The 27,064-nt window shown below is 39.9% G+C and overlaps 2 protein-coding genes across 10 annotated transcripts in view; one reads left to right on the plus strand and one right to left on the minus strand.

Annotated features, from left to right (window-relative positions):
- Positions 1-7,033, minus strand: part of ALKBH8 (alkB homolog 8, tRNA methyltransferase) — a 65,145-nt gene extending 58,112 nt beyond the window's left edge. The window contains exons 1-2 of one of the 5 annotated variants that reach the window (XM_026721033.2): positions 6,984-7,033; positions 3,928-4,115 (exon numbers count right to left, since the gene is read on the minus strand). In XM_026721033.2, the coding sequence (XP_026576818.1) occupies positions 3,928-4,062 (135 nt within the window). In that variant the 5' untranslated portion in view covers positions 4,063-4,115; positions 6,984-7,033. Of the gene's footprint in view, positions 1-3,927; positions 4,116-4,453; positions 4,565-6,183; positions 6,292-6,983 lie in introns of those variants that run through there. The other 4 variants (XM_087937109.1, XM_087937107.1, XM_087937110.1 and 1 more) reach the window with 4 other exon arrangements.
- Positions 7,034-18,692: 11,659 nt separating this feature from the next.
- The window catches only part of ELMOD1 (ELMO domain containing 1), a 43,007-nt gene continuing 34,635 nt past the window's right edge, over positions 18,693-27,064 (plus strand). For 3 of the 5 annotated variants that reach the window (XM_087937115.1, XM_087937111.1, XM_087937116.1), the window contains exon 1: positions 18,693-18,927. The gene's annotated coding sequence lies outside the window, so the exon portion shown is untranslated. Of the gene's footprint in view, positions 18,928-19,562; positions 19,617-27,064 lie in introns of those variants that run through there. The other 2 variants (XM_087937113.1, XM_087937112.1) reach the window with 2 other exon arrangements.

The raw sequence follows: 27,064 nt of genomic DNA on the forward strand, positions 1-27,064 counted from the left end.
TTAAATGAAAAATAGACCATTGTCCCAGAACTTCTGTTTGATCAGTTCTAAAGATCTATATATGGGATGCAGTGGCTCAGTGGCTAAGACTCTGAGCCTGTCAATCAGAAAGGTCGGCAGTTCGAATCCTTAGCACCGTGTAACAGAGTGAGCTCCCATTACTTGTCCCAGCTTCTGCCAACCTAGCAGTTCAAAAGCATGTAAGAATGAAAGTAGAGAAATAAGGACCACTTTGGTGGGAAGGTAACAGCATTTTGTGCACCTCTGGCGTTTAGTCATGCCGGCCACATGACCATGGAGATGTCTTCGGACAGCGCTAGCTCTTCGGCTTTGTAACAGAGATGAGCATCGCCCTCTAGAGCCAGAAACGACTAGCACATAAGTACGAGGGGAACCTTTACCTTTACATAAAGATCTATATAAAATCTTCGGATTTGAAGTAGTCTTGTGCTACAATTAATATTCATGGACTCAATGAAATGTGTGGCATATCTATATAGGCATTATTTAAGTTACTGGCCTTCTTCATGGATAACATCACAATATGGTTTATTGGTTTCTGGCTTCTAGATTTATATCCCACTTTTCTTCAAGAGCCTAAAGGAAGCATGTACAACTTTCCTTCCTACAATTTTTTCCCCACAACCACCACCATAGAATATAGATTTGACTGAGAGAGAATCATTTTAAATCAGCCAAAGTCAGCCAATGGCCTCTGGTCCTAGTAGAACATCATAACCACTGAGAACCATCACACTGGTTCTCAGACAGTGACTTACTGAGTCATGCAAACTGATATTTTCTAACTTAGTGTTTTATGCAAAGAAGACTATCACTTGTTCAAGTAAAAATCAGGGTGAAGGATATGCATGAATTTGAACCATAAACTGGATAAGCCACAATAGGCTAGATGGATGGACTTGATTACAGTGGTGATGGGTACTGAAAGACCTTAAGAATCAGATTGGAAAAATATAATTCCACAGATCTGTGTTTGATCAGTGTTGATACCAGTGGTGTGATTCAAATATTTTTACCACTGGTTCGGTGGGTGTGGCTTGGTGGGCGCACTTTGTGTGTGTGTACGCACTTTGCGTGTGTGTGCCAAACGCACACTTTGCGCAGGTGCAGAGCGTTTGCACAGGTGCAAAGGCATTCTAATTCACCTCCTGCAAGCCTGCACGATCCCAGTCGCTTCAGCAGCTGCCGCTTCAAATTCAGAGGCCGGGCGGGTGGGCCCAACAACAGAGTGGAGGAGAGAACCAGTTTGGTCTCTCCTGCTCATCACTACTGACTTGGCAGAACCAGGCCAAACCGGTAGAATACCACCACTGGTTGATACCAAGACAATGGCACATAAATAGTCAATAAATCATCTCTTGAAACCATGCTCCAGACTTGGTTCATACAACTTACTAAGGTGAAATGTGATTTGTTGGGTTTTGGTTTAAGATGCTATACAAACCTAACCAACTATGCTGTAATCCTATTTTGTGTAAAATTATAAGCACATCTAAATTATGTCAAAGTAACCAAAATATCTTTACAATCCCCAAGGCATGTCACAACTTTTAAGCACCCCAATGTTTGGCAATTGAAAGTTGAAAAATCCAAACTTCCTGTTTGCCTGGCTTCGGTGACAGCAGGGATTCGCGTCTCTCCGCGATCCCTGCTGTGCTAGCCGCCTTGGTGCCTCCGATCCTGATGGATTTGGAGGCTAAGGCTGCCCTGTTGGGGCAGCTGAAGATAGGGGGGATCCGGACAGGGGTCGAGGAGTATCGCAAACCCCCACCCCAGCCGTCAATAACCCCCTTCTCTCAAGACGGTGGAGCGGCGGTCTTAATGGCCGCCATGAAGAAGCCGGCAACTGAATAAAGAATGTGCAGGAGGAAGAAGAAGGAGTTTTAAAACGAAAGTTTTTTCTTGGTCGAACTGGGACCTTAAGGACATATTCAACACCTGGGAAAGTATTGGCTTTTTTCTGGACCCTACAATGTTACCGACTGATGTTTTCAGCGGCGATGAAAAGGGAAAGTTACTCTCCCTCCCTTATGGAATTAACAAATGGACAAGGAAAACCTGCTTTTTAATAGAAGGTAAAACCTAAGCCCCTTTGTTATAAGTGGGAAGGGAGAGGCTTGGAAAAAAAAAATTATTCTAAGACTTTGCTGGAGGAGATGCTTTGAAGATAGAGAGAATAGAAATTAATTGTAAAAAAGATTTAAAGCACAGACTGGATGTTTTTACTTTCCCTAATTTGACTTCACCCCTGGAAGAGAAATTGTAAAAAGAAGAAGTTTGTACTCTGCCTGGATTGTTTGATGACTTTGGGATTTTGGGACTTTTGGGAACTGTTTTAAGTTTGGAAATAACTGATTGGCTTAATAATAAGAAGAGGATACAGAAAAAGAAGAAGAAACAGTTTAAAATGGCTCTATCTCTTGATGAACTAAAAAAAACAATATTTAAAAATAAGGAAAGAAGGCAAAGATGTTATGGGAGAAGCCCTTTGTTTTCTAGATATGGCGCTTGTCATGTGTCAGCAAATTAAACAACAGCTGGAAGAAGCCGAGGAAGAAGAAGCCATTTTTAATGAACTAAATGGTGTGACTAAGAAAGAAAGGAGAAAGGGAGGAACGAAAAGGAAGGACTTAAGAAATAAAAAAATATTTATGAAAGAGAAAAATAAGATGCAAAAACAACAGAATGCTAGAAAGCAAAAGGAAAGAGGAATGCAACAGAGAGGGGAAACCAAGAAGGCAGAGGTTTGGAGAGGAGGGGGTAAAAAGTTTAGGCGGGCTAAGAAGGAAAGGGAAAAGGGGGAAAAAGTTACAAAGGTATAAAATAAGATGGAGAAAAGAAAAAATTTTTTAGGGATAATGGGTAATGTATGGGGTTTTTTTTCTTAAAAAAAGGGGGATTCTGCAAAGTACACATGAGTATTGTAATAGTGGTATTTGTATTATAAGTAGATAATCAGAACTTTTTAAGATCTAATAAAAGACTAAAATATTAAGGTATAACTTTAAAATGTTTAATAATGAATGATTTTAAGTTTTAATAAAATATTAAAGGGAATGTTTAAAATATTAGTTTAAATATAGAGTTTAATGGATTGACTGTTGACTGTTATGGATTTATTATTGTAGTATTGGTTTTTGAAATAGTAGAATGTACTAAGCAGAATCTGATTGGGATTTAGGTGTTATTTTAAATTTTAATTTAGGGGAATGATAGAAAGGCATCATACTCTGATTAGTGATTCCAGGGGAAACTATTCTTTTTTATATTGGAAATGAGACAGATGTAAATGGAGAAATGGACAAAGGATATAAAAATATTTTTCTTTAAAGCAAGATTAAATATATAAAACAGAATTAAGACGAGGAAAAAGTGGAGAGGAGTTATATAATAGATATAGAATGGTAAACAAGATAGGTAATGGTATATAAGAAGAGCATGAATTCAATTGAAGTCCATACAAAAAGAGGTAATCTGGGGCCAAGTTACTTTCTAAAAGAAAGTTTTATGTTTTTATGTTTATGTCTTATGTGTGTGTGTTCAATTAAGAATTAAATAATAAAATCTCGGAGGAAGACTAGATGAGAACAATTACAAACAAGCCAGAGGAAAATATAAATGTGATGATTGAATAGCAGATAAATTAGACAGGAAATATGATTGAATAATGATTAAAGAGAAACAATGTGGAATTTGGTAAAGGGAATTTATGTGTTTATATGGAAATGGGATAAAAAACAATGTGTTACCTGCCTTGTAAAGATTTACAATGGAAAGAGGTTTTATGTTTTTAATGTTTAATGATGTTTTGTTTTGTTTGTTTGTAAAATCAATAAAACTTGTTTTAAAAAAAAAAGAAAGTTGAAAAATCTGACAAATCCTAAAAAGAGTCCAGTTTTTAATTACCTTAGTTGGGTATGATACACACTCAATACCCTCGTGTCTTAGCAAGGTGTATCTGGCCTTCATCTGTTTTTGCCGCAACTTCTTTTCTGCTTTGCTTAGTTTCTTGTTCTGAAGACTGATGTCATCTAGTTCCATACTGAAAGGGCCAAGTAGGAACTTATTGGAAGAAAGTGCCAAAAATGGGATTCCTTAAAAAAAAAAAAAAATGAAACAGCACAGAAAAAAAAACAGAATTCCAATTTTTTTTTTAAACTGAAAACTCAGTGGGTGTGGCACACTGTGAAACACAGGATATTTCTATATAGTGTAATACCAGTTTTGATTTACAGCTAACTATTTGGGGATTAGAGTAGCTCAAGGACCACCTTTTCCCACCTGAAGCTGAATTTGTAGTCATCACAATATGCATATGAGCCCCTCCCCCTCAAGATGCAGATTATAGCCAAGACACCTGAACAATAAGAGGTCCTTGGTGCTCTCTAAAATCCAAGGGGCCTCATTTCAACCATGAACTACAATTATTCACCTTTATTGGTAACACCTAAACAATTCTGTTAGACTGTAGAAACCAGGAATCTGAAAAAATGAAGCAGGTTTGACATGGCTAATTCTGAAAAAGCCAAGTTGAGTTTTATCTGCTTATCATTAGGATGGATGACCCCTGGAAATCCTACAGTTATCTCCTGGGTGGAAAATTGAAAAATCATCCCAGAACTTAATGGCAAATTGTTCCTGAATTATTGTCAAGGAAAAAAAAGTGGATTTTTCCTGGAAATGACTAGAAATGAAAGATGATTCAGATATTTTACCTTTTTACAAGATTCACCACTGCTTAAGTTTTATATTTATAGAAATAGCATACTTTATAGGATTGTTGTAAGGATTAATGTGCACATGCATGCATTATAAATTAATATTAAGGAATTTTACATCTTAGATTTATTGAAACTGAATATATTCTGCAACAAGCAATCTCTTTTCTCTTTGGGAGTTTTTCAAGGCTGAAGCAGCAAAGTATATAAAACATACAAAAAGATATGTTGATAAATAAAATATATTAAAAGAAACTAAAATATTAGATTTGAACAGCTTTTTGCAGATGATAAAAGTGCCAGTTCCTTGCTTTCTCCCTGATCAAAAATTATGAAAGCTCAATAAATAAAATAATTCAAAGAATCAAATCTATTTAATTTGTGCAATGTATTCAGGATGCAAAATCAATTTTTTATTATAGAATATTTAGGTTAGCGCCTTATATGCCATTCCTATTATAAAACTTTTATTTTATAATAAAATAGTTTGTTTACCTGTGAGAAACACTCACTGAACATATAATTTGATACTAAACAAATGCATATGTTAGGCTTCCTACTAGGAAACTAACTTCATTTCTTCAAAGCATTTAAGACTGTTTTTGTGTACCAGCAGATGGTGCAATGCCACAATTTATTATTTCTTTCCTAACCATTTTAAATTTCATTTTTGCACATGTTTAGTTTTGAGACTAATGATAATATAAAAACATATACACACCTGTGTAATTTTGCTATTAGCAACAGTTCAAGCTTTACTTTTTATACTTGCCTTCACTATTATTTCGGCAAGTTAGTTGAATAAATGGATAATTTTCAGTGGAAAACATATCTAGCATTTAGATCCTTATATAGAAACATAACACGTTCCTATAACATAACACAAACAACTCAGTGCCCAGTATGTTCATTCTCCTATAGTGGGTCTGGAAAAGTCTATTACACAGAACAGAACTACTAAGAGGCAATTGATAATTGGAGACAACAAACAATTCAATATAAACACAGCCTTTTATTAACTTTTATCAGATGTTAAAAACTTATTTTCAAATGCGGTCAGAGCAAATACTGGTTATAAAATTTTGACTCCCTTTTCTGATAGAGACAAAAAATACAGCTTACCTTCTTTTATATCTGGATCAAGAGTGTTATTCGTGCATCAACACACACATTGAATAAAAGATTTTAAATTTATAGTACATGCTGCTCATGTACATGTGCCTAAATAACACATTTTAATCAAAGAATGCCACTATTGAATTTCAGGATTTTTTTTCCTGGGGAAAAGACCAACTCATATCAGTAACATCTTTACAGTGAGGGAAAGAAATGGAAACTGTATATTAACTTGGTCTTTAGGGAGACATGATTAGGATCAGGCTAGAGGAAGTCCAGCAGCATATAACTTTGACATATTATTAAAAACACTGTGCTGAAATAATACCTGGCAACAAAGAGCCTTTCAGGAGCTTTTTAGTCCTTTCCCTTCAAACTTCATCATATATTTTGATATAGGCATCACCTATCTTCTCAATTACTCTGGGCAGCTTTCAATAAAACAGACAAAACAGTACGCTATGAATAAAGAAGCAAGCTAAAGAAGAACAAGTAAAAAATTTAAAATATGATAAATCTAGCCAATGACCGAAAACATATACAAACCCAAAGGGCTCCAGACATCCATGAGATGTACTTGCATGTTTCCTCAACACATGATTAGAAGGTGTGTTGCAAATGATTTTCAACACGTGATTAGAAGGTGTGTTCTATGCCTGCTGCTAAGGATTCTCAATTTTTGTGCTTTATCATGGTGCCATAAAAATCATATCCTTATTTAAGGGCATTTGACACAGAAAGAAGGAAAAAGAAGCAGAGAAACTTTTTCCTCTCAATAAACGTGCTTAGTGCAACTATTGTAACAAGCACAGTACCGATAGAATCACCATTGTTAGATTATTTCTACTTAGTCCAGATTCAGTGGATTACAATTTTCAACCACATCAGATTAGATGAGCTAAGAAATTAGACATCTGGAGGAACTGCCTTGCCCATCGAAGTATTTTTATTTGCAGCAACTGAAATACAACATTGTAGTGTGCAAAAGCTCCGATGCAAATACAGACTTTAAGTCAGAGACAGAAATCTCCCTAAACTAAATTCTACCTCCTTCCCCTGCAAAAAGTAACTTTTCTCGGTTATTTTTAAATATTGATGAGGAAGCACAGCGGACAAATATCCCCTTACCTAGCAGAAGGCAGCCATGTTGGAGGGCAGAACTGCAATTCCCATGAACCTCGTTGCCTACATTTCCCATCATGCTTATGAACGCCCAGCTATTTAACCCCTTAGTAGATATCAAATGAAAGTAAGTAGATGTTACAGCTGGCACATACGTAGTTTGTGCCTGCCTTCACGTGCAAGGCCACCGCAGACATCGAAGAGGGAGAAAGTCCCATTTAAAATATTGAATATTCCAATCCTTTATATTAATGAAAAAATGGGCAGAACCCATTTTGATCTGCAAATTGATCTGCAAATTTTTAATATACAGTATTTAAATCATGATCTTCTAGCATGACATAATTAAGGACACAGCAATAGAATTAATATACATAAATTATTGCCCCTTTAACTAATATCATTAACTTTAAATTCAAAAGCTATTCAACCAAATCTATCAAATCCGGGCTGTAAAAATCCATATGATAAAAACTGAGCATTTTTTGCATGTCTCTACTACAGGGTGTCAAACTCAAGGCCCATGGGTTGGATCCGGCCCACAGGTTGCTTAGATCTGGTCCGTGGGGCCACCCTGAAAACAGCTAAGGACCGGCCCCCAGCACCTCTGCCAGTGAAAACCAAGCTCACACTTGGCCTTCCTCAAGCTCCATTTTCGCTGGCAGAGGGTTGCAGGAGGCCATCGCAGCCAGAAACAGGGGGCAGGGGAGCTCCGTTTTGGCTGGCAGAGAATTAGGAAAACAAACTAAAAGTAAAACAAAAGGATATATGTTTCCCCTTTTGCATTTGAGCATCCAAGAAGGAACAGGAAAAGAGAAAGGAAAGGAGGAAAGACAAGGAAAAAGAAGGGATGGAAGAGGGCAAGGAAGGAAAAAGAAGGAAAAAGGGGAAGGAAGAAGAAGGAAAGAGGGGAAGGAAGAAGAAAGGAGAATGAAGAGGGAAGGAAAAAGAAAAGGAAGGAAGGAAGGAAGGAAGGAAGGAAGGAAGGAAGGAAGGAAGGAAGGAAGGAAGGAAGGAAGGTTGGTTTAGCATGCTTAGCACTTGGCCACCAGCAGCCCTGCTGCCCTTTAGCCATCCCCTTGTCTCCTCCTCCTGACCTCTCCTGGTGGTCTCCCATCCTGAGAATGCTTTGGTTACAAAGCTGGGTCTCCTTGAGTGGAGAGGGAGTGGGCCTCCCTCTGACCAGCACCCTTTGCCCTCCTGCACACACCCTGGCCAAGGAGAGCGAGAACAGCAGCAGCAGCAGTCTTGAGGAGGAGATAAGCACAGCTGGACACCCCCACGTGGAAGCAGGGCTGGGCTGTGGGGTCCCAATGCCCTGCGAGCTCGAGGGCCAGGCTGGGTATCCTCTGCTGCTTAGGGCTCTGGATAGCCTGTGCTGCCATCTGGGACTCCTCCTCATGGCCCAAGAGAGACGGTAAAGCTCCTCGAGGACAAAGGTCCCTGGTTGCACATTCCTCTGCTGGAGAAAATGGATCCCCGCAGCCCCACCCAGGCCACCACAGGTGCCCCCAACACAAGTGACATCCGTCTGGCCATGCCCACCCCCAGGGGTGGGATTCAAAATTTTTAATAACCAGTTCTGTGGGTGTGGCTTAGGTGGTGGGCGTGGCTTGGTGGTCATGTGACTGGGTGGACTCGGCTTGGTGGTCATGTTATTGGCTGGGTGTGACCAACTCAATATCACTCACATTGAGGCAAGCATCTCCTCGCTTGGCCTCTCAAGACTATGGGGATGCTGCAACAGTCGTAAGTGTGAAAAATGGTCATAAGTCACTTTTTTTAGTGCCATTGTAACTTTGAATGGTCACTCCACACAAGTAAAGTACCAGCAAAGGAGGGGAAAAAAACTCCAGAGAAGTTCCAGAGACGGGAAGTCTAGTCCTGCCAAGAATGTAATAAGGGTTAACGGAGAGGCATTTTCTGTAAGCAACACCAGAATGTTTCCTTCCTGCCTTCCTTACAGGATTAAGCCAGTAATTTCTTCTAACAACCTGTTCCCTGAACTGCTTAGAATGTTAACAACTGGTTCTAGCGAATAGATGCGAACTGGTAGAATCCCACCCCTGCCCACCGACCATGCCCACCAGACCCCCGAGGTCAAACACAACCCTGATGCGTCCCCCAATGGAATCAGGTTAGACACCCTGTTCTACTATATCTATTGCTCATCTTATTTTTTCAAGCTCATATCTAGTAACTATATTTAAATAAACACTGCCAACCTCTTGCCTATCTGTAGCAATAAAACCATTAACACACAAGATACCACATCCCACATCATACCCAAACTGTGGATGTTGCTACAGAAGAGTTTATCTCCAATTAAAGTTACAATCACAGAATTGGAAGGGAAAGTTTAGGTCCCTGAGTCTAAATCAGTATAGGAATCCCAATGAAAGAATCCCTGAAGATATGGATGTTCAACTTGAATTTAAACACATCCAGTGTTCAGATTTCAGGTTTTGGAAATGAAAGTGCCTCTTTCCACAGCAGAGGAACAAAATTATTTTGTTAGATAACTCCATCGCTGAGACGGCTGTTTTTATTTCCCCCTAACCTAAGATTATATATATATATCTGTTCTATATTTACTGTTAGATTGTTATACTTTTTTATACACAGTATATCTATATATTTTTATGCAATGCCCAGACTCGCCTTCAGTGAGAGGGCAGCTATATAAATTCAATATAGATGGATGGATGGATGATTTCCTGAACTAAAACTAAATGAAACATTTAACAACTTTTTTAACATTTAACACTTAATTCCTACAGCACTCTAGGATATTTACTTATGTAGTAGGGCTGTATTACTACCGGTATTATCTTTCTCATCTTTCCTATTATTTTCTCTTATTAGTATCTTATTATTATATTAATTTCTTGTTTGTATATACACTGAGAGCTTATGGACCAGAGACAAATTCCTTGTGTCTAATCACACTTAGTCAATAAAGAATGTTCTAGAACTAAATGAGATCAATTATTCTGACATTTAACAAGGGAACAATAACTGGTCCTTCTAACCCACCTGTCCTATTTGCTGTGAGGTATAAAATAGCTAGGTAGAAATTTGAGCCATTATAGTTTTCTGCCACCGTAAATCTATTGGTTCTTAAGGTGCCCCTTTGCTCTGTTTATTGCAATGCAGCTACCGGTATGGAAAGCCCGTCTGACATTCGAAGGATTAGAAACTTTCTCTTCTTGTTTTGAGCTAGGCAGCAGGAACAAGCAAACTTCTTAAGAACATTGTGTGAGAAGTGAACCAATGTAACTCCATTTTAGATAAGCTCTCCATTTTGTATTTTGTACTTTTCCACTGTGTGTATGTGTGTGTGTGTTTCAAAAAGCAACCTCAGTGGTTTTTCGGAGAAACAAGAACAAGGAAGTGGTTATTGTTTAACTGGTATACGTGCAAAGCTCCAGATAGATGAAGCAACAGAATGTTCCGTATTGCTGATACATTGTATCTCGCTTCTTTGTACTGGGAGTATAAAAGTGTATGCTTAACTTAGCTCTGGGTTCCATCCTGCTGCCTTGGATGTGAACCCGCTTCTGCAGAATCGTAACAATAAACTGCTTTGTCTTGAAGAAGTTCCGTGTCGTGTCAGCGTCTTGTGCGAACGCAATATCACAATTGCTATCAGTAGTTCCTCATTTCCAAGGCCTATTGATTATTGAGAAGAATATGGTAAATAAAATGAATCTGAATTCTTAATAAAGGAAAGCAAATTCTGTTTAAAAGCTGCAACAGAATGAATGGCATACTTCTGCAATTGGAATATGGCAACTCAAAGATAACAGTTGTTGAAAAGGAGCAGAAATAATAGAAAGGAAGGAGGAAGGTGTGTTCTGTGGTGGGATTCAATTTTTTTTACTACCGATTCTGTGGGTGTGGCTTGGGGGGGTGACTTGGTGGGTGTGGCAAGGAAAGGATAATGTAAAATCTTCATTCCCTCCCCACTCCTGGGGGAAGTTTACTGCAAAATCCTATTCCCTCCCCACTCCATTAGCCTGCTTTCCAGCTCCGTTCTCCTGTGCAGGGCAACCAAAGAAGACCTAGCCAATCAGCTGGGACGGAGGAGGCAGAGAATAGATGAGGGTGGGGCCAGTCAGAGGTGGTATTTGCCGGTTCTCCGAAACTACTCAAAATTTCTGCTACCAGTTCTCCAGAACTGTCAGAACCTGCTGAATACCACTTCTCTGTGTGTTAAAAACACTCATTCCTGCTCAGAAGTCTAAGTGAATAAACTTGGCAATGCAGTAGATGGCCGGAAGTGAAAGGAGAACCAAGACCCACGGCATAAGCAGATCACTCAGAACTTCAGATCTTTGTCAGGTAAACAAAAAAAAGTGAGCCTGCTAGATCAAAAAACCAGGATGAAAAATAGCAATGAAATTCCCATATATAAATGTGAACTTCTTCATTTGGGGGTGAAAAAGCAAGTATAGGTACAGGATGGTGCTATGCCACTTTGATGCAAAGAAGGTCTTGGGATTGCGGTTAATCATATGCTAATATGTGTCAAAAGTGATATCCTTGCTGACATGGAAATTTTCATTTTAGGCTGCATTGAGTTGTGACCCCAAACCAGAAATAATTATGCAGAACTCCACTATATCTTACATTATTCAGTCCCTGTCTTAAATACACCAAGCAGTTGTGAGCATTACATTTTAAGGATGATTGAATGCTGCCAGAAAAGAAAACCATGATTAGAAGTCTGAACAAACAATGAAGGGATACTATTGAATTTTAAACTCAAGGGAGTTCAAGACCCTTTTTTTATGAACCACAAAACCTGTTTTAGCATAATTAGAATGTTCTACAAATACAGTCTATCTGTGAATGTGTATAAGATAGCAATATTAACAGAATATTCTTCCTCATTAAAACTTTGCATTAAAAAAAATCGATTGCCCAAACAGTTGAATTCCCTGCATGATTTACCTCAAATGACCTATTTTAAAACCACCGATTTAAATTAATTTAAATGGGAAAGATAATGTCAGGTACAGTTCATTAAAATCAGTGTTTCCCTGAACTACTTTGGGGGATATGTAAACTACAGGATTATGTAAATTATGGGAAGTAGCAGATTTTTTTATAGAGTACAGTTATGTTCTAGGCAGAAAGCTGGTCTAATAAATATGCAGTGACCTATTTAAATTATATTTCTGCTTCTAGGAAGGAAGGGAGGAAAGAAAGACCAATTCTCCATAGCAAACTCCACAGAGATAAAAGAAAAATGAATACCAGAAAGAATAATACCAATGATTTCCATTCTAATAAAGCTCCTGATTTTACCTTTTCATCATGCTGTTTTTCACATTTCAAGATTATCTAAGAACTGTATGGGATTTTGAGGAAGTCTCTCACCTTCTTTAATCATAGAAACAAGATGTCACATTCCCTCATGATAAGGAAGAGCAAGGAACAATATGTATTTTTAGCCCAGTGTTTTTAACCTTCTTTCACCCACTGCCTCCTTCCAACCTTTTTTTTTTCCTGTCCCCACCCCTCCCCCGGATGGCCACCCCAGGATATGAACATGGATCTTAACTGCTATCAACCAGACAGCATTTGCAATACAATATTTTCTGCACAATATTTTCTGCTTGTTTTTTATGGTGACAATAAGTAATCTCAGGGCTAAGAATCTACTCAAAATTAGATTTCTTTGAATCAATTAAGACACAATTGAGAGCGTTTTAATAAACTGCATCACTGTTTGGTGGAGGCAGTGCCTCAGATAGAAAGTCCATACAGAGAGTGGTAAGGACAGCTGAGAAGATTATAGAAAACAGGATAGTACTTATAAGCTCTGTGTGCTTAGAGCTCGAAGCATTGTTAGAGACCCCACACACTTACTTTGCGGTCTGTTTCTGTTGCTCCCCTCTGGGAAGAGGGTTCGAAATATCTGTAACAGGACTACTTGATGCTGTATCAGCTTTGTTCCTTATGCCATCCATCTTATAACCTCACAGGATTCTTTTTTTTCCACCATGTATATGTTGCACACATTCGAACTAGACTGTGATGTTCCTCTGTGTCATATATGTGTGTGTATGTGGGTATATGCCTAATGATGATCTTTTGAGAGGTGAATGCAACAAAATTTCATTTTAATGTATGCTGATGAGTGTACTTTTAAAGTGACAATAAATATTTTTTTAAATTCTATTTGAAGTGGTAGTACATTATTGTTTGCCAAAACAACATTTGCCTATTACAGACATTTGGAAGAGTTATTGAAGAATCCTTTCTCAAGGTACATTATTAATTTATTAAATTTACATGCTAGCCATCTCACTCTGCAAAGCAACTCTGGGTAATAATTAAAAGAATATTAATAACAATATTAGGTACAAAAATATGAAAAAGGCAATACATAAAGTAAGTGATGGGGCATGAACAAGCCAACAGGCTTTTGATGGTGGCTTCTATACCAGGAAACAACTTATTCTAAGAAGTGTGTGTAGCACCAATTTTCCTTGTTTTCTGGAAGCAAGTTAACTAGTATTGTTTCAGAGCACTTTGGTGATCATACCAGGCAACCACAATGGTTTGTGCATAATACTGACACAAGATGAAAAATCAAGAGCTTATCATTTTTACGCAATCAAATCAAGATGTGTGACTTTTCTAAGCTTGTGGACATAAATGTATACTGAATTCTACTGGATAAAGAAATTTGTTTTGGTTTATTTCTGTTGAAAGGCTGGAAAATGCCTTTCTTTTGAGGATTCGGTTTTCCTGCTGGGAGGGCTCCGGTGCAAGGACACAGACAGAGACAACTGCTTGGAAGCGGGTTCCTTTAATTTTCAGGAAGGCAAGAGATAGCAAGAAGTCTGCGTTCCTGGGGCTAGCCAGCTTTGTGTAATAAACTCCTGATTTTTATACCTTTTCTCCTTTTGTGTGTGAGTGCTTGTGTTTGTATTTCTTAATGTTTTAAATCCTGTCAGGGGGTTGTCTTCATTTCCGCCAGAGGGTAAACTCTGCGGGGTGGTTTGATTGGATTATCAGTTTCATCCTAATGTTTTCTTATATTTGCTTGGTGGCAATCTCCTGTCTGCTATGGGATTTATTTCGTGTCTTTTGTCTATTTGTTTTGCTGATTTGGCATGACCTTTTGTTTGTAAGGGATTTCTTTTTCTTGTTTCCCTAGCTTTCTTAATTACTTGGCTTTTGTCTAGGGGGCTTCTTCCAATACCTTTTATTAAATCTCTTTTCCTATGCAAGTTTGCTTTTATGGCTAGCCTGATGTTCCCCTCGCATTTTTCCTGCTTGGGTGTCACCACTGTCCTGGTGAAGTTCCCTTTCCACATTTCAAATGAAATTAAATGTAATTACATTATTAAAAGTATTCTCCAGTAAAGTGGTTTTTTTTTAAAAAATACCCTCTTTTGTGATATTAAAAAGTATAATGAAGGAAAAACTTTTAGGGGCAATGAAGATCAACCCAATATTATGCATTTCTGAAAAATGAAACACATGACTTCCCCCAATTCCATGTATAAAAACTAGTCAAAATGATGATGAATTTTACTTTAATGCTGTCAAAAGAATTACAACTGCATGGGGGAATTTGGCTCTGGTCTTGAAAAGGAGATGGGAGAGTGAAAATAATTCATCATGGGAAAGTAGAAAGCATGAGAAAAAGATTCAAAACAGCCCCAGCTTGAGCTGGGTGTCATTTTATAATTCTGTTAATGGCTGTTTTGAAATAAAATAGCATTCCTGAAATCCCTGTGTGTCTGTTTCTTGATCTGGCCAATCTCAAAAATCTGACATCCTGATGGCAACATCTAGCAAATCAAATCCTACCTTATATATGCTTTTTTAACACTTTGCATTCCTTCTCTATGGCCTACATTCTGTTATCCAAAGCAACTTTCTTAGTCAAATGACAAGGCTGGCTCTTTCCTTCACAAAGAGATGGGCAACTCGCTTCTTACAATATATTTCAGGAAGGTGAGGGCCACAGAAAGCAGGGTGGTGGTGCAAAATGGATGAGACTAGGATGTTCTGATCTTTTGTTGTTCTTTTCTGATTTTTTTTAAAGCTATTTTAGGACTTACATTACTTACAATACTGTAATATACATTACTGTATTACTTTTATAGTTCTTAAGAGTGGTGTGGTGGCCTAGAGGTGGAACTCTCGCCTCACAATCAGGAGGCTGTGAGTTTGATCTTAGGTAGAGGCAGATATTTCTCTCTGGGCACAATGAGAATATATCTGCTGAACAAAACTTCGCACTGGAGACAGGAAGGGCATCCGGCCATTAAACATTCTGCTAGCTCCATTCAGTTGCCCAGACTCCACCCGCAAGGGATTATGGGGTCGTTAAACGATGATGATGATTACTGTATAGTTCTTGCCTCAGATCATCTTGTTGGTTTTGGCTAACCAGATTAGAGGAAACTCTAGCAAATTTCAACTGCGGATTGTCTTCAAAAGAACACCAATAAATAACATTATGATAACATAAGGAGTAATTGTTCTATTTTTGCTTATGTTTACTTTGTTTCTGGTGTGAAAGACTAACACAATCACCTCTCTGTAAATTCAGAGAAACATTGTGTTTGAAGGATCACAACCACCATTTATCACGAATGTTTTCCCCTTAGCAGCAGATTCCTTGCTGCAGTTGGAGATTAAGGATCTCATGGAGGTCACAAGAGACAACATCAAGTAATCAAGTGGTTTTCCAACAAAAGCCCTTCTTATCCTGCGTTTCTGCATCTGTGTGTCTTGTTAAGGCACTGTAAAGTGCTGCATATCCTGAAAGCCTAGATGGCTTTTGGCTTAGATCCCATTGATTGAAGCAATGTATTTTTGGCTATAGTCCATAGTAGCGTTTAAGTTTAATTTGCTTACAAGTTTAATTAAGAATTTAAGCAGTCCCTAGTTGCTTTTTCTTCTAAGGTGCTAAATTGGTTGCCCAGTCCTTGAACTGTTCTATTGGCAGAAGCTTTGCAAAAATAAATGGAGCACTTAAAGGACCAGGGCATTCCTACTTAAACGTTGCAATGGGGATAAAAGTCTTGATTCTTGAGACCAGAATGACATTTCCCAACTAAAAGAAAACAGTGGGTATATGGGACAGGCATCCAGCTTGGCAAGGTTGTGAATTGATGGAGGATAAGCCTGCATTCGTACACCATGCTGCATTAAATTAAACCACAATTTGTGGAATAGAATAACTGGGTTGACCATACAATATGCAAAAGTATAAGCCAAATAGATAGCATTAAGCCTAGATAAAACAAACTATATTATGGGTTAGCAAAATGTGCACACACAGGTGAGATTTCTCAACAGAAGATGCTACAGGTATTAACAAGAAAACTTCTGAATTCTGATAAATTGAGCAGCCTATGTTGAGAGGAGTTTGCTTTGTAGACCCATGTAAAAGCAATAGCACTTAGACTTATATACCGCTTTACAGTGCTTTACAGACCTAAGTGGTTTTACAGAGTCAGCCTCTTGTCCCCAACAATTTGGGTCCTCATTTTACCCACCTTGGAAGGATGGAAGGTTGAGTCAACCTTGAACCTGGTGAGATCTGAACTGCCAAATTGCAGGCAGCCGATAGTCAGCAGAAGTGGCCTACAGTATTGCACTCTAACTACTGCGCCACCATGGCTCAGTAATGTTTAATATGGGGTATGAAACAATGGTGGGTTTCAAATTTTTTTACTACTGGTTCTGTGGGTTCTGTGGTGGCTTGGTGGGCGTGGCAGGGGAAGGATACTGTAAAATATCCAGTCACGGATGGTATCTGCTGGTTCTCCGAACTACTCAAAATTTCTGCTACCAGTTCTCCAGAACTGGTCAGAACCTGCTGAATACCACCTCTGGTATGAACAGAATAAAAGCTTAATGCAATGTGTAAACACAACCGTTGAATCCATTCTGTTCCTACAGCAGTAAATGTGAGCACATTATAAGTAGTGCTCAAGTTACAGTCAAAATTGGGATTGAAATTTTGAAGTTATAATAGACTTACAAAAGGTGATTTAAAACCTATTCTTGAAGTGATGATTGTCACACAACCCTACAGCCAAATGATCGCAATCTGAGCGGGTGGCAACCAGCTTACATTTACAATGGTTGCCGTATCTTGCAATCACATAATCGGGATTTTTGATCTCAATCAGCTTCCACCAAAGTCAGTTGAGGAAGCTGGATTCACTTAACAACCATGTGATTCGTTTAACGTGATATGCTTAATAACTGCAGTAAAAATGATCATAAAATCAATCCTGTCATATGATGACTTGTTTAATAAAGGCATCATGTTATGCTCAAAATTCCAGTTGCAATTGTGATTATAAGTTGAGAACTACTCATAATGCATTCATATTCACTGCTGCAGGAACAGGACGTTGGATTCACATATTGCATTAACCTTTACTCTGTCTCTGTTCACATGCCATACTAAACATTAATTGCATCCAAACAGCAACACTACTGGACAGACGCTTCTCACTCTTACTCCTGGAATTTAGAATTTTTCTGGAGACCCATCTCTTTTGAAGGGCATTCAGAGATCATATAGAAAGATTTAAGTCTGTAAGGAGTTCTAGGTTCTCACCATTCATGTTCTGTGGTTTTACAATCAAAATATTATGATTGCTTAATTGTGCCATTCATTAGGTATTATGGTTGGCATGGATACTGTTTTATTGTGCACTATGTTGCTACTGTAAGTCATTTAGAGCTTTGATCACTGCACCAGCACTGGTAATAAGGAAACCATTCACATGGTGGTTTTAAGATGTGTCACGTGTGAATTCAGTCAAGGGTTTTTACCATTGCAACTTCAGTGAGAAGTCTGCCAAGTTCAGTTTTTTTGTAGAAGCAAAACCTCTATCCTGCTACAGACTATAGGTGGGCCTTTTATTCTTGCCTATAGGAGCCTTTTAAAGTAAATGTACTCAGGGAAAGGAATATAAACCCAATAGGACAACTTGCATGGTATAAATGTCTAAGGAGATTCTCAGTCATCCAGATCATGGTTGTCCCAAAAGTGCTTTTTCAAGAGGCAACTGGACTTTCTGGTTTTTCTTGGAAGACATTTCGCTTCTCATCTTCTTGCTTCTTGGATGAGAACCGAAACATCTTCCCAAGAAAAACCCAGAAAGTCCAGTTGCCTCTTGAAAAACCACCTTTGGGATTGTAGGGCGTAAAGCAAGGGTGTCCAACCTTGGCAACTTTAAGACTTGTGGACTTCCTCAGCAAAGCTGGCTGAGGAATTCTGGGAGTTGAAGTCCACAAGTCTGAAAGTTGCCAAGGTTGGACACCCCTGGCGTAAAGCAAGGCACAAAAAGGACATTTCCTTGAAGAGGAATTTTCAGTTCAATCCTTGGAAATGTAGGCTGCTGGGAAATGTTTATTTATCTTTCAGGCTCAAAAACAGTAAATGCCTGGATGATTACCAAACTACAACTGTATTCCCAGGTGGGAGGGAGGGAGAAGCATGGAAACGCAGAAGCCCAAGCTTAAAACTCTTCTCAGAACCAAGTCGGCAAAGGCTGCCTTCGCACAACTTCTCCTTGGCTACTAACACCTTTACTCAGCGAACCTAACCCTAAGGAGGCTGCCTTCCCAGGAAACCAGGCCCGACCCTCGCTGTGGGGAGTGGGGACGGGGGGGCTCCGCGCTCTCCCTGACCTCGCAGTTCTCCGTGCTGGCCGGCAGGCGGCGGGCCGAGTGGGTTCTCCAGGCTGCCGGCAGCGATTGCGCCTCACCTGGCCCAGCGCGGCGACTCTTGTCTGCGGGGCGGCCGTCGCCTTCCCTCCTCGAAGCCTTGCGGGCTGACCCACATTCCGGGGGCTCTCGTCGGTGCCGCGAAAAAAAAAAAAACTCGCCGAGACGGCGGGAGGGATGGCGCTGTGGTGGCTGAGGAGAGGGTGAGCAAGCGGCAGGGGTTGAGGTAGGATCCCTTTGCCTTCAGATCGCCCCCCCCTTTTTTTTCCTTTCTCGTTGCAGCGGCGGAAATATCCAAATCCTGGATCGCCGACCCCTCGACATAACCCCCCCCCACACCCTTTTAAAACCTTGCCCTTCTTTTCCTTTGCACCTCGGCGCTGCGTCGAAATGATGCGCGCATTATTGCAGCGGGCAGCGCAAGCTTAATTCCTTCCCCACCCCAAGGCTGCGTTGCTTGCATTGGGGATTGGGGAAGGGGGGGGCGGGTTTCTTTCTAGCGGCCAAGCAGGCTGAGGTTGCTGCTGCGGGGTGGGTGGGGGGTAGGGGAGAGACTTTAAATCCCAGCGCTGGTCGCCTAGCGACCGGCGATCAATTAATCATAAGGAGCTGCGCGATCTCCCGGGGGCGCACACGGTTACCCCGCTGCCCGGTTCCACCATCTGGATTTCCGAGCCCGCAGAAAGGGAGGCGGGGGGGAAGAGGAGGGGCGGCGGCATTGCGGTTATTGATTGTGGCTTTGGGGCATCCGTCGTTTCTGCGCGGCCCGCTGTGGCGGAGTGGTTTTCCCTAGTCGATTCCGGGATATTGGGGGATCGTGCGGCTGGGGGAAGGGGGAAGAGAGGGGATTCCACTCCGCCTTCCAAAAGGTACCCCTGCCGTTTAGCAAAGGTGGGAAAGAGGCGCCCCTGGAAGGTGAGTACCGAAAGAAAACGGACTTTTCTTCTTCTTTCTTTCTTCCTTTTTTTGTATTATTATTTGTGGATTTAATTCACAGGTTGGGTTTCTGGAGCGCTGTCACAGCTGACCATTTTAGGAAGGCGATCCTAACTCCGCGTGCTTTACCTGGCAGAAAATACCTGGGTTGCGATGCAAGGTGTTGCTGGATAGCTGTGGATAGTAGGGCTGTGCTAGCGTTGTAAACATTTTCTTCCAGCCCAGGGGGAGATGAGGGTGTCATGAATACCTTTTTGTCATTTATTATTGATTCTGATGTGGAGTTGTGAAACAAACAACCTTGACACTTGAGAGTCCAGAAAATAAAATAGGAATAAAAGAGAACAGATCTAACTTAAAAACCCACCTGGAGAAAGAGCACACTATTGCAGAGAAGTGGGACAGGAAAACGATAAAGCAGATGGGTTTAAGGGGCTCTCTGACTTCATTTGTTTCAATCGATTTTTAAAAGGACGACTTTACTGTTCAAAGGGGAGGGTTTTATTTCTTCCTCCTCCTTTTATTTCTCACGAGAGAAAAAGATACACCCTTTGCATAAAATTCTTTAGGACAAAGACAATTTACTTCGTACCAGTACACTGAACAGGGTCTAAGATTAACATCTGGGGTGCAAAAATCTAGATTACCAATAGATGGCAGGAAAACAAATGTCTCCTGGATTTTGCATCTCAGATACAGTTCTAATCAAACCATAGTTTGATACAAAAGTATGTAGAGATTCACAGTCATCCAGGTCATAGTGGTTCCAAAGGTGCTTTTTCAGGAGTCAAATGGACTTTCTTTTTTTTTTTCTTTTGATGATGTGAGCTGAAGAAGCTTCTTGGATGAGAAGTGAAACCTCTTCAAATTAAACAAAGAAACAAAGTCCAGTTGTCTCCTGAAAAAAAGCACATTTGGGACATAGTTTGATACCATAGCTGGCTGCAGAATGGCTATCAAGATTTTTGGGTGATTTGTTTATGCAGTGGTTCTAAAGAGCTCACTAATTTCCTTCTGTTATAGACCTGAAATGGCGGCTGTGTTCTTACAATACATTTTTCTATAATGCAACCATGAGTTGTTCAGATGAGTAATATCCCATTTTAGGAGTTGGCGTTGAACTATACAGGCACACTGAATCATACATTAACCACATAGAATGGATTTACACAATATACCAAGAGTTCACGTGTTGCAGTAAGCCACTGTTTGCTAAACCATGGTTAAAAATGCTACAAGTCACAATTCATAAAATGCACTAGCTCAATATATTAAACCAAAATCAGTCAGATCCAGCATATGACTTAGCTCAGTGGTGTTTGATCATGTAGAGTTCTAGGTAAGTTTTTGTAGGACTGCAGCTCAATCCTATGGCAATTTACTTATAATTAAGTCCCATATTGGTCACAGTACAAACCTACATGTCTACTCCTATGTATCTCAATGGGATTTAACTCACAAATTAAATTTCAACGAGGCTGTAGAATTCTGCATAGAAGAAGAAGAGGCAGAGCCTGGGGGTGGAGTTAAGAGAGTTGTAAGTCTGGAATCATTATGTTGCCACAAGCAATTAAAGTCCAGCACTCCTTGAATTCCATTGACTCTTATCTAGCACCAATTTAGTTCTGCTGAATAGCTGATTAGATTCTTGTGCATAAGGTTGAGCATTAGATTTTCTGAATTAGAACTTAACATGTGAGTCTGATTCCTTGTGCCTGACATTGGTCCCAAAGCAGAGTGAAATATATCTCTTTGCTTAACATCCCAATTTTGCTGTGCCTGTTTCTTCTCAAACACAAAAGAAGAGAGTAGCCAATACTGATCCCTGGGAAGATGTCAAGGGCTCCTGTGCTGGAGCTCAGCATACTGAAACAACAGCTGATTTGAGAACAGCTGTGGAGGCAAAGTAATATCAATTGCAGCTTTACTCCCACTTGTTTCCTTTACTCCATAATCCACTCCAGCACTAAGCAAGAGCTTTAGAAATCCAAGTGATTACCAGTTGTGGAAGCAAAAACTGTTATAAAGTAACATAATACCAGGCCAAATAAAAACAGAACAAATAAAATAAATGGGAGAAAAAAACTAGAACATGGACATCAAGCTCGCAGCCCACAGGCCAGATGCGTCACGTGTTGGCCACTCCCAGTTTAACAGGAGTCACGATACATCATGTGATGTCGCCGTGACAATGTGAATTTGACACCCCTGACCTAGAGAATGAATATACTAAATTAATATATAATTTATATTTATAAATATAAATTACCTAGATTTGCTATATTTTCATTTAACCATTGAACAGTAATCTATCAAATTTCACATAAAAATATATCAATGCTTGTAAGATACGAAATCTATGCCAAAAGGTATGGGGTCATTTTTTTGATTAGTAGAAAAACAGCCTTTTCAAAAAGTGGTAAGTTATACTCTGTGCTATTTAGGTAAAGCACTTTCCCAGTCTTTCAATATGATATAACCAAGATTCTTTGATTCTGGGATATAACCATGATATATTTGGCATGTCTAACCTGAAAATGCATCTCCTTATATACATTTCAATATTATTCTGAAATTAAGTAATTAACTAATATAGTTCACAGTGTTGAACTGTGTTTACTGTATGAATGGGGATCTTCTCTGCATTTTCTCTGCATTTGTTTTTTAAAATTGCAATATAATGTTGAGAAAACAAAGAGGAACGGAGAACTCTCTTTGCTGTCATCTGGTGATTATCCAGATGTTTATGGCTCAGATGCCACAGCCAACCCTGCAGAATCAGATGTCAGGGCTCTAAATAATACGCCCATAACAAACGGAACTCCAAGGCAAGTAAATCAAAGAATTGGTTTATTGGATATATCATATTGGCATAGCCTGGTGAAAAACTGACTCTGAATATTCCTGCGGTTTCACCTAATTAAAAGTAAAAGTTTCTCCCTCTTCCCAAACAATCAGTCACATGGTCCAATCACTGTCCTGTCCGGTTGCCCGGTTACATCGCTCCTCCTCTCTCCAGCCACCTGTGGGAATGTCCTTGGTTCCCAAGAGAAAGTATTTTGTTTTGACTACAAACCTCCCCCCCATCTCTATTCCCCCCACTCCCTATCCCTCAGCTCCAGTGTGGCAACACTGAAGCCTCAAAATGGCCTTGGTCAGGTCAGCTTCAGGGTTGACATCAGAATTGTCAAAGGTATGGACTGAGGAATTGGCAGGAAGCAGGGTGCCAGGGGGTACTGTATTTTTGGCTCCAAAGCTTCTGCCTTCCTTCTTTATAAGATGCTGTAAGCATACCATTCTTAAATAAGTTAGATTCCAGCAATGGAAAGCGAATGCAGTTTACATTGCAGTTCTTTAAAACTGGGTACCAAGCTGTGTGGATTCTTTAGGTATAAAAATCTGATGTCCCCAGGAGATACATAGCTGGTCGTTTCATAGGGAGTTTTGACAGATGCTTTCCCCACACATCTGTTGACGGTGAGACCTTCAGAGTTTGTCTTGATCTGTGGATGAAGATAGTGAAGAAATATTGCTCCCCAAACACCCAACTAAATTATAACATTTTTTTTCTTTTTACAACCCTGCAATCCTTTAATTCGACATGGAGTCAGGGGCAACTGAATGGAGCTGAGCATTTACTGGCCGGATGCCCTTCCTGATTTCTATGTGGAGATCGCAGCAGATATTGTCTCTCTATGCCCTACTACAAAAACATCTGACACTACCTAGAATAGAATTCTCAACCTTGCGAGTGGGAGGCGAGCACCTTCACCTCTAGGCCACCACGTCTCTTGAATTATAATGTCAATATGTACCATTTATTTATTTATAATGTTTATATAGCTGTCAATCTTTCAGACAACTCTGGGTGGTTCCCAGTCAAAAATCATTTTAAAAACTATAACATTAAAATTTTATAAAATTAAAATATGAAACATTAAAAACAACAAAACACTGGTGCCAGCCATGCTAATGTGCCATCCTCTCCCAACCCTTGTCAGTCAGGTCTTCAAACTTTACAGAAAGCTAAAAAGATGGAGGCCTGACAAACTTCAGGGGACAGTGTTCCATAAGGCAGGCGCTGCCACAGAAAAAGCATGCTTCCCAGCCTTCATTCAATGGCAATATTTAGGGGAAGGGACTAGGGGTGTGCTCACCTTATCTGATTTGGTAGGATGGGTAGATGTCCTTCGGGAAAGGCAGTCCTATAGGTATCCTGGCCCTATTGGGCTTCAAAGGTGATGATTTGTGCACCTTGAATTGCATCCAAAATGAAACCAGAAGCCAGTGCAGTTAGCGCAACAGAAGTGTTACATGGGCAAACCTAGGGGCCCCCCATTACTGTGTGCTCTGCTGTATTCTGGACCGGTTGAAGTTTCTGTGTCGTCTTCAAGGGCAGCCCCCATATAGGATGCATTGCAGTTGTCCAATTGGGTGGATTAGTGAATATGAGCAAGGCCTCTCGACCTAGGAAAGGGCTCCATTAGGTACATCAGACAAATTTGTGCAAAGTTCGCCCTAGCCACACTTGCATATGCTCCTTAGAGAAACAATAGTTAAGCAAGGCAGGATGTAGGTTATCTTGTTCTTCTGGAATATTTAAGTTGTGCTGATGGTGTGGCATCTCCAAGCTTAAGAGGAGCAGTTGGCAGGTTTTTAACAAAAGCTCCAGTGAGATAGAATGGAAGCAGCCTCAATCTAAGTCAGTGATGGCTAACATTTTCGGCACCAGGTGCCCAAAGTGCAAATTGCAATGCACGTGCATGCCTCATGCATGCGTGTGTGCCCCCCACCTCCTGTGCATGCATTCATGACCACCGTCTGCACCCCGCCCCATGCATGCGCACACAATCACTGCATGTGCATTCACCCCTGTGCATGCGCGGCAGAGGCCTGAAGACCAACTGGCCAGCGGGAGGCATGCATGCGCAGCAGAAGTGAACTGGGATGATGGCTCGCGTGCCCAGAAAGAGGGCTCTGCATGCCACCTCTTGCATGCTTGCCATAGGTTCACCATCTTGGATCTAAATTATGACAATACCAAATTTGAGATCCATTTCTAAGGAGAATTTGTCTCCCTAGAAATGGGGACTACAGAAAGCAAGCAAAGCATGAGCTTCCAAGAACAAGAATATTTTTTTCCATCCTATGAAAAAATTATACATTCTGCTGTAGCTCTTGATAATGGAATTTTATGAGCTATTGAAGCAGAAGTTGGAGGAGTTTGATGCCATGATGGATTGTACATTTTTTCTAATTCTAGGGGTGAATGAAAACTATGCACACAAACACACATGCATGCATCCGTTTACCTGTAAGAGGAGACCACTACTTGGTTTCTTGCCAACTCAGTATTTGTCAAAGCAACCTGTTTTCCCTAGAAGATGTCAAATTAAGGAAGGCTTATCTATAGCATAACTAAATGAGAAACGAGAAGTTTACTATTCTCTTTTTCTGGGTTTAAGTTTGAAGTTTGTTTTCCTAAGTGGGTTGGCTTCTCCAAAGTCTATGGAGCGTCACCTGCCCACAGTCCCATTGTGGGAGCTTTGCCCTTCCACTTATGACACAGGAGACCAAATCCATCAGGACAAGATTCAGCAGTCCATCTGCACCTGAAAGACAAAGGTTACTCTTTGGAAGTCAGCAAAGTCCACATTTTGGACAGAGAGAACCACTGGTTTGAATGAGAGTCCAAGAGGCCATCTATATTAAAATTGAACAACAGAGGGGGAAGAATATGACACTACCTATTCCCTGTCTACAACACAGTCCTTTCAGCAGTCCCAGTAAGGTCCCATATCCATTTGCACTCTGATACAGGTGACACTGAGGTTACAGGTAAAGCCCCAAGTCGCCTCAACAATTCTCAGAGAGCTAACAACCAACCTTACCAACAAAGATTAACTAACCCCTTAGGAACTTACATTCCCAATAATGTTGCTCTTAGGATCATTGAAATTACATTTTTTTTAATTCAGTGCTATTAAAAGAAAAACACAAGATCATTAATTCTCAATTCTTCAAAATGTATAGAAATATATATTCATAGAAAAATTCATGTTTCTTTTTTTGAAATACAATTATACATTTAAATCTGTCTGGTTTTACAAACCAGGGCCTGCAGTAAAGAATGCTGCACCAGGAGATCCAGAGAAGTATGTTTATTTGAATTATAAAGTCTGTTGAATGACAAGATACCTTTTCTTTACCGCTTGTGCCTGGGGAGTTGGCTGACAGATACAATAGGATTAGACAGCCAAGCTTCATTCTAGCTGCAAAATGCTAATGTATTGCTACATAAGTTGGCTGATTTTTTTTCTCTCTCTTTGTCACTTATTCAAAAACCTTCTGCTTACAGGAGAGCAAACTATTTGCCTCGCTCCAGTTGGCAATCTTCAGTGCCTCATCTAAACGTTCTGCAGATATATGTCATTGTTCCTGCTTTTTGCTAAATGTGGAACTTTAGTGGCCTTTCCGAATAGCATTGCTTAGTCTTATCTATGTGTGTCAAGGGCTACTGCGAGATTGTACATCTCAAATTGGAGTAACACGGCTGAATGCGAAATTGAGGTCTTTGAGAGAGATGGAATTATTTTGAAGTAGAATGATTTCTTGCTGCTTTCCTTCCTCCTTTCTGTTCTAGAACTAAGGACAAACCATTTCCCTAAAATAAACAGAAAGGCATTAGTGGTATGAATAAAATGAATATAATAATGAGTAAAAATGCTGGATTTCAGCCAACACGCTTAATCCTTCTACCAATTGCTTTGTCCCTTGTGGGGGAATGACATTGTCAGACAAAATATTGGGTTGTAGCTATATGTCTTAAAGAAAGTAGTAGAATAGTAGATCATAGTAGCTATATTTCTTAAAGAAAATAGTAGAATAACACAGGTAGTCCTCAAGTTACAACCACAATTGAGCCCAACATTTATGTTGCTAAGTGAAACATTTGCTCAGTGTGATGACCCCAGGGAATGACACAAAAGCAACAAAGTCACAAAAATAGGTAAAGTCCCTTTAATACCTCCAACTTGGCCCCCAATGTCCAGTTATCATCGGCTGGAGAAAAAACTCTCCCGAGAACAGTTTCTAAAGGGAAGAAATTCTGTCCGAACTCAAAGTACATATAAATTATAAATAAAAACCAACACAAACCACACTGCAGCAATTAATAAGACAGGGCAGGATAAGGAATTGAAGACTTCAAAAGATAACGAAACACACACAATGGGGAGGAAGCCAGAACCCAAATAAGACTTGACAAACCAAAATAATTCACACTTTGCTTCCAGCAAGGAGCTGTTTTCCCAGCTGCTGCTAATGAAGGGAATCAGGGCCTTTTTCTCCCCTGTAACCCACGTTGCTCCCTTATCCGTTCCTCCCTGCATGCCCTAGGATGAAGAAGGGGTGGCCTGGTTCTTCCT

This window comes from Pseudonaja textilis, chromosome 7 (assembly GCF_049901715.1).
Source record: "Pseudonaja textilis isolate UNSWEBS1 chromosome 7, rPseTex1.2, whole genome shotgun sequence".
Taxonomy (NCBI): Eukaryota; Metazoa; Chordata; class Lepidosauria; order Squamata; family Elapidae; genus Pseudonaja; species Pseudonaja textilis.